This window comes from Pyxicephalus adspersus, chromosome 8 (assembly GCF_032062135.1).
Source record: "Pyxicephalus adspersus chromosome 8, UCB_Pads_2.0, whole genome shotgun sequence".
Lineage (NCBI taxonomy): Eukaryota > Metazoa > Chordata > Amphibia > Anura > Pyxicephalidae > Pyxicephalus > Pyxicephalus adspersus.
The window spans coordinates 17,835,558-17,851,150 of NC_092865.1; the positions used below are offsets into that span (position 1 = coordinate 17,835,558).

Sequence of the window (15,593 nt, forward strand, 5' to 3'; positions counted from 1 at the left end):
ACCTGCAATGATTTTACTGAAGGGCAGTTAGGGTTGTCACCATATCAGTGAAGGACTGTTCACCAGGACTGCCTTGTATTTAGTACATAATGAGAAAAAGCTTATGTAATAAAAAAAACATAGAGTTGTATTTACATGTACAGTATAGGAATCTGGCTTTTCATTTCTGCCAATTGTTGGTCTGTGACACTTGGGTCTACCTACCCACATGAACTCGAGCTACATAGAAGTCAACAAAACAAGGACGACGGTGGAGGACAGGGTTAGAACCCCAGACAAATAATAACAGAATAAAGGGTCAGGTCACACCTAAATCATTAAAAACAACAAATAAAACTAATTGGGAGACTTAGGCAGACATCTCCTGCTGTTCCTTGAAGGAGGTGGGCTGCTGGAAGGAGGTCATTGGGCCAGAATGTTACCACCGCTGTGATTAAGGAGTCATCATGTGGACAGATTAGGAGCAGGTTCTGTTGTAGCAGTTCTGGTCCAGAGGCCTGAAGGTCTGACTATCTATAATCTTAGTGGTGGGTCTTAATAGTTTTCAAGGGCAGTTTACTTGATCTTTAGCAATGCCTGAAAGCCAAGAAAAACACAACCCCATAGATATAAAACGCAGCCACACACAGCAACAACACAAGCTGTCACAACTGAAGCCAGCTGATTGCAATGTTTAGACCTATTTAATTGACCATTGATTTTATGAATATTATTATTATTATTATTAAACAGGATTTATATAGCACCAACATATTACGCAGCGCTGTACATTAAATAGGGTATGGTAAAAACAGCTTGCAACTTGCAAGGTATAGCACTATACTATAAAGTACAGCTGGTGATACAATGCCACCAACATAATCTGCACAATCCATTAAGGGTAAAAAAAAAAGATCATATGTAGTAGTTCCATGGACTATAACAACTTTTTAAGAAGGTATGTTGTTCCCATAAATCAAAGAGATATCTTCAAAGCAAACTATTTACTATATCTATTCATAAGTCGGCTACAATGTTTGACTAATAAGTGATAGGTATATAGAAAAGTTCTTTATTGTAAGTAGACAAACACATTCTCCTTACAGACACTAGATCGTTTGGAATAACAGCTAAATCTGTACAAACGAGTGAAAGCATATCCCAGTATGCATATTCAAAACATGGAGGAAAGAAGAAATGTTTTTTTTTTGCATCTCTGCAACATCAAATCAAGTTTCATATTTAAATACAAACTGTTATATGTTGCAGAGATGCCTAAAAAAAATTTAATGTTTTCCATGTTTTGGAACATAGTTTGCTATAAATAATATGGGGGTGGCCAATCAGTTCACATTAGAGCCTCATGGATTCCTGGTGGTCAATTTGTGGTGTGATAACCACAGCTGCAGTCCTATTTAGGCAGTGGCTGCCCTACAGAGGATCCATAAAGATGCTTGAGGAATAACTGCTAAATGTACATTAAACCGATTCTACACACTCATTTATGCTAAACAAATGTGGTGGTGGCACTTGATTGGTGTCTGCCAGGCAATTCATCCACAAAATGATCCTTACACCTGTATGTAAGGAGGTCATTCCCCGGTAAGCAGAATTAAAAAAAAAAGAAAAAAAGTGGATTGTTGTGCTATATTAAGCAGCATGACGGGCTCAGTGGCTTGTACTCTTGCTTTTGCAGCACTGGGGTCTCAGGACACTATTTGCACTGAATTTGTATGCTCCCCCGTAGATTTACCTAGACTGTGTTATTGACATAACTATGGTAGGGACATTAGATTGTGAGCCCCTTCAAAGGAAAGTTTTGTGATATGACTATAAATATTGTAAAGCAATGAGTAATGTCAGCACTATATAAACACAAGATGATAATATTAAAAATATTTAAGACAATTGAAAATCAACATTAAATTGAGAATAGACCAGAGAATCCATGTGAAAAGTATTTTCATCTGATGTGAAGTGTCTCCAGTGATCTCTCATTGCTTACATGTACTAAACTGTTCATTAGACAATTCTGCTACACCTGTGGACATGGAAGAAGAGTCACTACCAAGTCTAATTTCTGTTCAAAAAGTAATAGTGTGAGTTCCTAATATTGTGTAATCTAGAAGAACAGCAATTGTCTGGATGATTTGGGGTTATACAGCCATATTTTACATTCATGAGACACAAGTGGCGTCTATATTTTTCTTAGCTCCTCCTCCAGCAACTATAACTATATGGAGATAAGGGGTGGAAGAGTTTGGCCAGCACAGAACTAGACAAGAGGATAGGGTTAGTAGCTAAGGATAGTTAAAAGAATTTTTTTTAAATTACATTTTCTGTGCCTGCACCTGCAATGTTTCTGGTTGGTGAAAGGGTGTCTTCAAGCATTTTCTAGGATGAATGGGTTTGTTATCTTATATGTCCACTTTACTCTGCAAAGTGGTGGTTGTGCTGTAGCCCCCAACAGAGTTCAGGCAAGCTTCATTCCATTTATCAGTAACCACAGGAATGTTCCCAGTTATTGTACGCCAGTATAAACAGGCCCAGTCAGCTTCCAAACACTGTTTACGATTAATTTTATTGTATAATGCCAGCAGTTTCTACCCAAAGGAAACCCATTTTGAAACAAGTTGAAGGCTTTCCCCTTACCCTAACTTCTGAAAACACCACGCTGGTAGTTGATTCAGGTTCAGTACTATATTTTACATACCTAGGACCTGTGTTCTACAGATTATGAACTTTGAGTTTAGTCTGACTTCTCTAATTTGCATATGTAAACATGATTAGATTTTAGTAAGTACTGCAGAAAGGAGATTAGATTTTTAAAAAAAGAAGTCATCATTTTCAGCTTCGAATTTCTTGGAACATGTCACCTTAGCAGGAGAAAATGATTGAAAATGAAGGTGTCTGGCTGTGATCCTGCCTTAATACTTTCCAAGGCACTGTACTTAAACAAACATATATCCAGCATAGTCAGAACAAACTGTATACTTGCAGGTCAGTAACTTAGAAATATATCAGTATGAAAGTCGGACAACTAGCACTGTCATCAGGACATATTAGTGATGATATCCTCCAAACTTTTACAGCAGTTTTCCCAAAAATGTATGCAGTAAGATATAGAACTCGATATTCACAATTCAGCAAAGATACATTAAGCTTTTTATGTATAAAGTCCCTAACAAGCTGTCAGTAGACAAATCTGAGCACTTTATTCTCTAACTTGACATCTTAATAGGAAAAAATGTGTTTTCCACACATTGGGAACTACTAATACACCTTCATACAGAATACCATCTTCTTACTACATATCCTATGGTACTTTATGTCACCAAAACAATCTTTCTTCTCTTCAATTAACCTGCCTGTTAAATAGGACCAAGTGATTACCATCCTAATTGAAAGTCTCTAAGTCTCCTGAAGAAGCCTACTAGCGAAACGCTTTGGGGACAGAGACAACGGTATCACGTGTGACCACTAAAAATTCTAAACGATTGAATAATATTTGTGTGACAAATACTATTATTTATATGAACACCAATGCCAATTTATGTACTATTGCTACTCTCTCTGTTTGAAACATGATTAAAATTGTATGCCAAAAATCCCCTTTATGTCTCTTCTCTTTGCTGTATTGTAAATATATAATTCAAACAAGGCTGTCATAAAACCCAATTCTAAATACTCTTGAGAAATCTAACCTCTTTTTGTTCTCTCCTCAGTCAGATTTAGCAATTACATTAATTTTCCTGTTACAGAGGTTGGGCAGGGATTTTTATTATGAATGTCCAAAAGGTATCAAAGTAACCCCTGTACTGTCCCTCCATTTGTACTGAGGGTTAGCCTGTTACCTAGCTCTGCCAGTGTAGAGTATAGCAGTGTAAAAAGTGAACAGGTGTGACATTTTAATGAAAAAAAAAATCCCAGGCCATTTATATTTTAAAAAAACAAAAACAAAACAAAAAAAAACACCTTTAATCAGGAATGATTCATTGCAGTAATTCCTTTTTGTTAAATCATGGCCAGAGCTATCCAGCCCACATTCTCGAAACCGTGGCTGTCATAGGGACTGGGGCAGCATCATTACACAACTTGAGCTAAGACTATTCCTGCAATAGAAGGGCCTCATATATAATTGTAATACTCCATGTTGCCACCAGAGAGGAGGACTTGTGATATATACCTCTATTACATACACTGCAGTATAATCCTATGCAGTATAATCTCCTAATTGGCGAAAAACTGTGTGTACGGTGCTCGTTCATTCATCTTTCACAGCGACAATCCTCCAATGTCCATCGGAAGTCTGTATGGGGCGCTTTAACCTCCAGTCACTGTAATTCATGCATGCTATAAATGTATCAACCTCCCTAAACGGTTAGGATTTGGCCTCACAAAACAAACACTTCTTCATTTTCATGGTTACACAAAAGGGGTTAAACTCTCTATTTCAAGTCAAGGTGAAGTCCTTTATTACAATTTTTGACTGATTTGAATGATCTGAAACATTTGCAACAACAAACATGTCTTCTGGTGCAAGGATTGTGTGTATGAATCACACAGAGAACAATATAGAGTAATACATATGAGGGGTCACAGGTCCCATCTTCACAGACTAGTCAAGTATAAATTAAACTCTAAAGTCCAATTGAACCAGAGACAAGTAACCTGAACCCCATTTTTTTTAGCAGTTGTGGGAATATTGCAGGCAGCTTGTGAAAGGAGAACCTGTCACTGATTATTAAAGCAGCAAACCAATATTTGCCTGCTTGTCTGAGTTATATCACAGGCTCCTGGTTGCATTAAAAAACAAAAAAAACAAACTGATCCAAAATGACTGCAGTCTAAATGATAGGCACTCTTTAAATGCCACAATTACTTGCCCAATTTGGTCCCGCTGTGGGACAAGTTCTGAAATATTGGGAAGATTTCAAGTATCTGGTGTTGGTCTGTTTATTCAGAGATAAATATTCACATCATGCATATACTTAAGAGGCACGCACTGCAAAGAAATGCACCCTCACCTCCCCAGCATTAAAAAAAAACTAATAAAAACCCACAGAACCAAAAGTTGAAATAAGAAATAAATAAACTGGCATTGCAACCAAAATATATTCTTCAAAAAAGAAAAAAAAATCATACCTTATCTAAGTATCAGGCAACATAAATGTCCACCATAATACTGTAAATCCACTTTTTTTTCTTCCATATTTATCAGCTTATTTATAGGTTGTGTAAACATCAACAAATAACATGCACAGTGCAGTAACCCATTGCAAAAAGATTTTCGCTTTACTGCGCTCATAGTGAAGACGCATTCTTTTGGCAGCGACTGGTTACAGCACTTTGCATATTGCCCTAATAAATAAGCTGGATACTAAGAAAATTCCAGATGTGGGGGTCTACAGTCTGCAAATTTAACAGATTAAAATTGATAAAAGATAACATGAAGCTGGTCTGTGGAGTTGGGAACAAAACAGTTTTACAGTCAAGGACATCATCAATACAATATAGTGATGCTGAGTATCTGCACTTTGCTGTACATTAGTCCAATTTAATATGATGACAATGCACACTTTTGGGGCTCTGCAAATGGCTTTAGATAATCATAAATGTTACATACGCTGCAATTGGGTATTTTACCTCTACTTCTAAATGGACACATTCTAAGGCAGGCTGAAAATAGTTACTAAAAACCTTACCTACGTTATATTCTTTATAGAATTGCCCCTAAATCTAGATTGTAACAAGTGAGATGTTTCCTCTAGCAGATGTTTCTTAGACGGAGTTATGTTTTATATTTCCTTTATTCAAAGAAATGTAAAAAATGGAGGATGCTCACAGAGAGCGATAGTTTGACATCATTGCAATGCCAGCAATATTGCGTTAGTCTTGTGTGGTAATGTTCTATACAACAGAAGGCATCATAAATAGCACCCAATAAGATGCCAGTCCACATTCTCAAATCCCAAAACTTTCTTTGCATGTTCTGATTAGCAGGTTACACTGGCTATGAAGCTCATCACTTTGTTCAGTGACAGCTTTGAAATTTGGTAATCTGTTTATAATAGGAACTACAACAATTGTCACCGATGCAGAAACATCTAGATATAGTTAGACCTAATCCTTCATCACATTTTTGTGATAATTGCTGCTGGTTTTACTGATTCTTCATTAGTAGATACTGAATAACCTGCTTAAACTTGGGGCTAATTTGGAAGTGGAGCCTTTATGATAAACCTATCATTACATAATAAACTGGGCATCTGCTAGTATTTTGTGCAAAGCTTTTTGCAAGAAATCCCCAGTGCAGTAAACCTAAAGCTTGCTGGAGATGGTCTATGTAGACTTCTGGGCAAAGCAGTGAACCAGCTACATTAGCTGGGTTGGGAATTATGTCTACAAACAGAATTTTATTGTAGCCAAAGTTGCAAAGAGGAAATACTCAAAATCATAGGGAGCTATAGAATTTATGTCTGGTGGCAGACTAAAAGAGACTGGTAATTATTAACATTCAATTAACAGCTAGCTTGTACAGCAGCTTACAATTCATAAACAACGCTAACAAAACTGGAATTATTCTTTATTATGCAAAACATAGCAAATTCTTTCAAATCAAAGGAATCCATGCCGTTACAATCTGAACGTTGAGTTCAGTTTGTTACATGAATATGCAACACTTAAAATGTAATTTGAGGCAGCAGACAATACAGGTTCTGGCCTGCAGTGTCATTCAAGCTCGGTTTATTGAGCTTAGAGGCTCATGCAATAGGAACAAGGAAACTGCCCATGTCTACAAGCCCTTATCTAAGGTTCTAACCTTACATAACAATCAAATTAGTTTATTGTCTCTCTATACAAAGCCATCAATAACATCTTTGATAATTTTTAGATTAGTGGGTAGACAAAACAAGGGTATACAGATAATCAGCATCATTATGGATAACACTTCAAACACCTTTCTTCAAATGGGACATAAGAAGAATACATGTCACTTCTGAAATATTCATTAGTCAATCTGATGCAAATTATGACATTTAAATATATTATAGCTATTTTCAAAACTATATCACTTTACCAGGAGTCATGGCTTATCGACAGAGTCTGGTCATCAGTGTAATTTTAGGACATACTCTCTATTTGGAATTTCTTTTGATACGCAATTCATTCATTAAAGAGGACATTCCTTTATGTCAAACCAAGGCACATATCTAAAGAATAAGGATGACAATCTCTAAATTCTAATGAAAGATGCTGGTTTAGGGGCACAACGCACCTAAGCTTTTACAGCATCAATGACAATTTTGAACCTGCTTTGAATCTAAAACATGTTCCTGGAGTTGGGAAAAGGAAATCTTCAACAATGTATAGAGAAATTGGCTTCGTTGGTTGAAAATATCTTGCTTTTAGGTATTCTATTACTGTTTACACTTTAATTTTTTGATATTTAAAGTGTTAGATCTTTTACCAATGTTATCTTTATCCTAAAATCTAGCAAACCTGGTAAAGGGGGAATCCTTGCAACACCAAAATGCAATAATTTACATTGACATGGATTAATAAAGAGACTTTACATTTGGACTTTAGTATTGGTTTGGTGCTTCTTTTTTTACAATTCAGACATCTGGCTGAGGAATATCAGTAGCCTAAGAACCGAAGCATCGAAGACGTTGCTGGGGTACATGAGGAAGGCTAGAGGTAAGACTATTGTGGAACGCAAGTACATTGGGCCAGACTCTTAGGTGACGGAGCAGCTGACTCTATGGCAAGAAGTAGTTCTAAAAATACCAATTGTTTGCAGTTTAGGTACAAAACATTCTTACTTGCATCAGAATAATGAATAAGATATTTCAGAAGTGATTGATACTCTCTAATGGAACCATTAGTGTAGGAATAGTGCATTCATTCAATCAGAAGCTGGATGACAGGAGATGTGTATTGTTTGACATTTGTATTTGGGTGATCCCTTGCTCAGGTGAAACTTTGTCCAACATGGTGTCTCTAAAGCTCTCTCTTCCAAGTGGTGCAGGTGCACTCCAGGAGCAGGGAGGTGACAGAGAGTATCAATCCTTATCCCGTAACGCAGAACCTTGTCTGCTGCCGGCACAGTCCGCTCTATGGACACTTATTCCTTGGCTTCCAGGAAAAGTGTTTCCTGAGGGTACAGCTTAAGTTCCATGAGAGATCTGCTGGCATCCAACTGTGTGATCTGAAAAACAGCAATGGAAAAGGATATTTATGAATACAAATATTCAAAACCTGGGCATAAACAATTGCTTTACTAAAACCTAAAAGACTTTTAGTAATTCACATTTTATTCATTTAGGGTTTATATATAATTTTAAAAATACCAGTGCAGCACGGAAATGTAAAAAAAGGTTTTTATTAATATGCAAAGAAAATATATAAAAACACCCTAGATGGAGTAGAAGCTTTCCCTTCTACGGAGCTACATGAGTTGTGATGTAATAAAAAAAAAATGTGCATATAAAGACCATGGTATAAACTAGTCTTCGTTTTATTTGCCATGAAATAGGAAGAAATGCAGGGAAATTTTTAAATTGCATTTTTAGTTATTTCAATAACTCCTCTGAAAAGTTAAATTACTCTCTGCAAACAAAGCAGAATTCATCACAACAATGTATGCAGCTGGGAATCATTGGCCTAATTAAGAAGACAGACTGTGTTCATCACGCTTTTTCTTCTTTGTTGTGTTATGTGGGTTTGTGGTTAAATGAGCAAACTGCTAAACTTAACCTTACATGTTGAAACAGCTGTCGAGAAATGGCATGGAAGGTGAGACATGGCTAGGTGGTTATGCTTTCGTCATCAAATATTTTAAAGTGGGTCTGTGCCACTAATGGCTGCCTCCAGATGGGGCAGAAGCTAATTAGGGAGATTGGGAACCTCAAGATTTATGGTAAGAATAATTTCACTTTCCTTGTGGCTTTTCCTTGTTCTTTTATACCCTTTGGAGATCTAAAACTGTTTCAGGCAGAGGATTGTGGGTGTCATAAGAAGGGGTGGGACTGTTTATACCCTTGATTTTAGCTTGCCTTCTGTTCCCAATACACCCAGGGACTTGCCGATTTGCCAATGTTTACACCATTACCCAATTACTGAATATGCGGCTGCTGCATCTGTCAACAAACAGAGCTGTTGTCGTTTTGTTTTAGCGGCTCCAGGCCCCCCCTACCCCCCTTCCCTCTTCATATGGCTCATCGTTTTGCTTAATTAGCATCCCATAACCCTCTGCAGAAGCTCAAATCTGTTATCTGTATACAGTTTATTTGCCACTACATCAGATTAGGAATGCATATGTACTCAGAAAGGAATTTTCGACACAAGAGGTTATGTTTAAACAGACCTGGAGCAATGTGAAGTCCACCATTTTGCAGGTTGAACACATTTTTAAAAAAGAAAGGCTCTGGTGCCCAACCTGCAGCTGTTTGGTACTTGCCCCCAGCAGTCAGTATTGGGAGCACCATAACTGAACTGATCTAAAAAAAATTTGTTCTCCCCCAAGTCACAAATTTGACACAGTTGTTCCTGCCATAGGAACCCAGTAGTCCCTATAATTCCATTTTCTTTGTATCTTTGTATGATAACTTTTCAGTAACCACCAAAAATAGCCAAGTGGCTAAAAGGTGCTTGGGAGAACACTAAAATTAAGTAACGTCCTCATCTTTTATGCGCATTGTGTCTCCAGTGATACCTGTAGCATGACTAAAGGCTCTAACAATGTCCTGTTTTGTCTGCCATCCCAGAGGTTCTTCTGTAGTATTACATATACTGAATGGTATTGTGCAGCCTCTTGGAGACATCAGTTGATGTATAGGAGATACCTGGTAAGGTAAAAACTACTGATGTAAGGGATGTTGCTGATGAAACGCTGGTCAGAATATTAGTTTAGCTCCCAAACGTAGCTGCTTTTACGGCAAATAGGCAACCGCTATTCCTTATATGATTGTGTCTTTGTACTATACTATGAAACAATAGAACACTATGTATAAAAGTTTTAAAACTATCTTGATACGAAAACGTACTGAGCAGCTCTAATTTGTTTTTCTCACATTCATGAGTAACGATGGGTGTGAGGTCAAAAGCAGGATTTTAACTCTAACCATCCACATCCACCTCCACCTCCAAAAATAACCCTCAAGCCAAATAAAATATAAACTACATGCAGACACTGACAACTTATCAATACTTGAAGAACTGAAACTTAACTCCTAATAGGGTAAGAGTAGAAAACATCAAGACACAAATCTGACATCCTTGTGGAACAACTCATAACTAATTTTAAGGGACTGTGTAGGGCGTCTGATCTCTTGGGTGTCACGTAATATTGCAAAGTCTCATTACGTCTTATTAATGCTATTCCTTACGGAAAGCAGCAAGCTGAAAACATACGCCTTGTTAGGTAGCAATTAGAACACAATAAAGAGGCATGTTGCAGGCAGCAGTTAGAGCAGCAAGCCACCAAACATCTGTGATTTATTTTAATCAACAAACACAGGATTGTTGTACTTTGCTCACAAACACAGTTACATCTCAGCTTGGAAACTGCATAATGTGCAACCTCTTATTTTATGAATAATGTATTAAATCATCTCTATGAGTAGGATGATGCAGTAATGGGTACCTATGTACAAATAAAGGGGGAATGGTTACGAATGGGGAAAAAAAGTAGGACAGCACTTTGGAGTTCTAGTTAGATTTTTTTTTTTTTGCAATATTGCAAGGAAACTTATTACCTAATTGTGGAAAAATGTTTTCTCGTATACAGTTCCTATTTTTATAAAGCACCTAAGACTATTTGGCCTACTGAACTATAGGACCCACACACCATCAATGTCACCGCTTTTGGCGAGGTTCAGAAAAAAGAATGAAGGTTCAGAATACATATATATCAATTTATTATCATCTATGTAACGCATCCACAGGAATTCATTTTTTTTTGGCATTCTTAATGCCCAGTAAAAGTCATTCTTGCTACAATGATCTTTTTGTTTACTTCCACTGAGAGTACAGCAAAAATGGTTCCTTTATTACAAATGGACAATAAATAATTTTTTAGACATTGTTGATTGTTCATTGATTGACTTAATTTACAACATTTGTACCTGCACAACTGAAAAAAGCTGCAGCTGTGGACAGTTTTTAAATACAAAGCCTATCAATGCCCTTTATTATTTATTCTGAATTTATCTACTCACTTAATTCTTTTACAGAACTGGAATAATGGTGGTAGGTAAAGTAACTTCCAAAAAAGCAATCCCCTGTTCTCATTTTTTTTGTTCCACAGAATATTGTTTTTTTTTAATTTCCAGCATGGATTGGTGCGGTACAAAGCCAAAATAGCCCCAATCCTTAAGTTTAGTGTTTGATCTACTTTGAGAGGCAATCAGATCACCTAACCTTTTAGCGTATAAGAAGCTAGTCATGAAGGCGTTTGAGTAAATTATTACTTGCTATCTACAAGCAATAAAAACGTCTTCATAAAAATTAAACAGCCTCTAGTGGTCAAAACATGGCCAATGACACAGTTTTAAAAAACAAGACTGATTACTTGGTGATACATTCATTATGCAGTGCTTCTAAATACACTGCCAGTATATAAATTAAGCATTTTTCCTGCATACTTTCCCAAAGGTTTTCTATGTGACATAAAAGAACCAGGGGATATCTAAATGTTTATGCATATGAAGGGCCCAGGAAGGCAATATATTCATACCTCTGCAAACAGCCAGCAAGTAAGGTGCACATATGGCACTCTGCTTATCCAGCACCTGCACAGATGCAGCAGACTGACAATAAATTGAATATTTGTACTGAGTAGTTATTTGCAGCACAGGTATTAAATTAATCGAAATTGCCATATGCTGCAGTAACGGATGCCCAACACGCTCATTTTTTTTTAAATTAATTTAGTGACTGTGAAGTTTGCCAGACAGCAAAAGTTGTTTAAAAAAGATCTGCTTAAATGACAAAAAATACAAGTTTAGGTATAAGGGGGTGTATAAGGGGGGTTTGGGGTATTAAGCTTGACATCCAGCAAAGTGCAGAATGAAACCATGCATACGTAACCAACACATATCCATGCAGCAATTATGAACAGTTTGTACCTCACATGTCAGTTTAAGTGACACCAATGATTTTTTGGCTATCTGTAAGGGTGACATTCTTCCCATTGGTCAGCAATGTAAGAGGAATTCTTCTTACTGAGCACCTCACTAACATATTGTGAGCTGTAGATTTGGTAAACATAGAAGATTCCCTGAGGACTTGAAAGTTATTTCAAAGGTTCCAACCTGGCCAAAGCCTGGCCTAACCTAGAAAAATCACAGATCAGGTCTAACAAAAAAAACTTTAATTTGGCAACTGTTGAATACATTGTTAAATTACAAAATGTACAAATGTACATTACAAAAGTACAAATAGTAGAGAAGGTTCTACCATGCCCACCATAGCCGCAAATTCTAGCCTGCATGACCAACATCAGAGATAAGGAACACATGAATTTGTCGATTGCTCCTTACACATGGGATGATTATCTACAAGGAGCCTATGTTAATCTAATTAGGCGAAAAATTAAGCCATGCCAATTTAAATTTACCTGTATTCATAAACAAACTGGTTTCTTAAACATGACAATGAGTTCACTGTACTTGCATGGCCTCCAGTCACCAGATTTCAAAGTAACAGAGCACCTTTGGGATGTTGTAGAACCACAGTATGGATACTTACAAGTATCAAGAGTTTTGCTTTTCTCTTGTTTCATGGTTACTTAACTGCCAGAATGTTATCTCACTTGTTTGTTGGAAATGCCCAATTAAATGGGTTTAAGCAGATCACACCATACTGAACCAAACCAACTGGTTTGAAATGATTAAGCAATTCTTTCATCAGTGGGATTACCTTAAGTGACTTGCGCCCCTTCTTATTCCGATTTACCAGAGCCGATACAGTAAAAGGCTGCAGGTTTACTCTTGAAAGTTTATCCAGATCAGGTTTACCAAGAAGCCAGTACAAACAAAATACAATAGACATTTCACACAGATTGTAAAATATAGGTGTCATGGGACAGATGCCAAAAAAGTAATTACTGAATATGGAAATCCTGGGCTGTAGAACATTTTAGAGATGCCTAGACATAATCATTTATTGAAGGGGATAATTATATGGATATATATATATATATATATATATATATATATATATATATATATATATATACACATATTTTAACAAAGAAACCAGAGATTCTTAAGAGTAGGGGTCCTCAACTCCTATTTTCAAAGATCACACACATACCATATTTTCTGCTAACGAGAGCATTTTTCTCTTTCTCTCTCTCTTTGTGAATCACTCCTTAACTTTAATTACATTCTACTAGAGAAATAATAAAAAAAATGTGTGGATAAAGGGCTGGATTTTCAGGACCCCTGCTTTATTTAGTGTATGATAATAAAACCACTGGCCATAGAGGAGAATATTGCAAAAAAAGAAACCCATGTAACCATGTATCCTTCATTTTCTTCAGCATTCTGGAGTTTATTCTGGACCACCCACCAATGGTTAAATAAAAAGGGAACCATTGTGTGTATTAGAGTTGTAAAATGGATGTACCTCGGCAATTATTTTATCAAGCTGCAAGCCTTGGGTTTGCCCGACTGAAAACAAATGACATGACGCCTCTTGTAACATGAAGCATACACAATGTTCATGGTATTCAGAGATCAGCTGACCTAAACTCCATAGGCAATAGTTTACATAGGGGGTTCAGGATTACTTTTTTTTGTGATGGCAAGCAAAATTGTCTACCTTGCCAAAAAAAAAATAAATAAATAAAAAAAAAAAATGGTTTTAGAGCTACCAACTTGATTCATGAAAAATGTAAATTTTGAGAGGTCCAATTTAAAGGATTCCTGTGCCCTGGTGTAGGAGGGGTTAAGTCATCCTATATAATCTTGCAATGAGTACTTGCAGTTCCTGGCCTGCTGGAAATTGTATTCTTTCCAGTTTAATTATCGCCGGCTCTAAGGAGATTAGAATATATTACAGAGACATCTCGCAGCTTCAGCTGTATTAGTCATTTTTAAGCCCCCGGTGTTCAGTTTTGTATGCCGCTTGTAAATATTTTGTAAACAGTTTATTAATAAAATGATCTACAAATGAGTCGCTTCCCTTCATCCGAACTGACGTTGCTGCTCTTAAAAAAAAAAACCTCAGAAGTGGGCAGGTCAGACACAAGTCAGATTAGCCAGGCATCTGCCTCAACCAAATCCAACTTTAATAAATAAATCCCTTGCTAGACCTCCTCCATCTATAATGCCACGAGTTCTATCCGATGGATAGAGCTCTTTAAAGATACTTCTAGCAGTGCATTAAACCAATTCCTTGTTTCAAAGGCTTGATAGTTAAAGCAAAGATGACAAATTTTATAGGATCCAAATTCAGAAATCATACAGCCTTTTAGAAACCCCTCCATTTATCTACTTCTAGCCAAGCTGGTGGTATGTGTGTCTGACCAGAGTATGACTTGCTACTGGAATTTAAAGGTGATGAAGATATAACTTAAGCCTTTTTTCCTTATTTTTGGACAGTGTAGAGACAGGTTAACAATTTGATCTCAAAATTTATGGCTGTTATGTACATAAAATCTAGTGATAAAGCTTCAGTGGAGTTTTATCCCATAACAGCAAGGTGTGATTTTTTTTCTCCTAGGGGTGGATTCCACCTCCCTTCCTGTTGTCTCAGGGACAGAAAGTGAAGATAAATCCCCCCCAATAGGAAGACAAACAGCAGCAAAATATAAGGTTGAAGCCAGGTTTCTGTGAAGGCCACTGTAGTTTCATCCCACTTTATGGAAAACCTTTTTGCACAAGGGCATAGTCACTTCCTTCACCAAACTATAGTCACAAAGTACTGAGTAACGCAAACACCTAACCTAAAAAAGGGGGTGTGCACATATTTTGGCCATACATTATTGGAAACATTTTTGGTGTAGAATATTATCAATATATAATTTAATTGCAAAAGGCAGCGGTTGTACCACATACCAACATAATCCAGTGACCGTCATACCTTTGGCCTGTAAAAGATCTTATTTTGCACCAATGTTTATGGTCATGAAAATATAAGTCATTGCAGAGTGTAGGCTGTGTGTTTTTACCGATGTATTACCAATGTTAAAAGAATGCACTTTTTTTTTTTACAGCTTTGTCATCTAAATGAACACATTCTTAACCTTGCTGCTCGGTCAGTTGAGCAGTAATGAGGAATGACAGAGCACAAAAGCCGCAGGAGGTTAAGAGGGGTATACTTACATCTCTTCGTGGAAAGGTGCTAAGGAGTTTGTACTCATGGCTGGGGAATCCTTTGGATGCTACAAAGTTGAAGAGCACCTGTAAGGGGCTAGAGCTCAGAAAACGCCTCTCAATAAACTCCCCACTTGGTGTTCTGATGCGTAGTTTGCTCTGTGGTTCACTATGCTCCTCCTCTGGCTCTGGCGGAAGGGACTGTTCTAGAGAAAGCCGGATTGCCTTGGAAGAGACAAAAGAAATAAAAGAGAATGAACAAACTTAACATAACATAAAAATTCCAGA

At 37.0% G+C, this 15,593-nt stretch overlaps 1 protein-coding gene across 1 annotated transcript in view; it reads right to left on the reverse strand.

Moving 5' to 3' along the window:
- Positions 1 to 4,430: 4,430 nt before the first annotated feature.
- The window catches only part of FAF1 (Fas associated factor 1), a 154,254-nt gene continuing 143,091 nt past the window's right edge, over positions 4,431 to 15,593 (reverse strand). Inside the window, exons 18-19 of the mRNA XM_072419621.1 lie at positions 15,315 to 15,530; positions 4,431 to 8,191 (exon numbers count right to left, since the gene is read on the reverse strand). Coding sequence (XP_072275722.1) covers positions 8,108 to 8,191; positions 15,315 to 15,530 — 300 coding nt within the window. The 3' untranslated portion in view covers positions 4,431 to 8,107. The remainder of the gene's footprint in view (positions 8,192 to 15,314; positions 15,531 to 15,593) is intronic.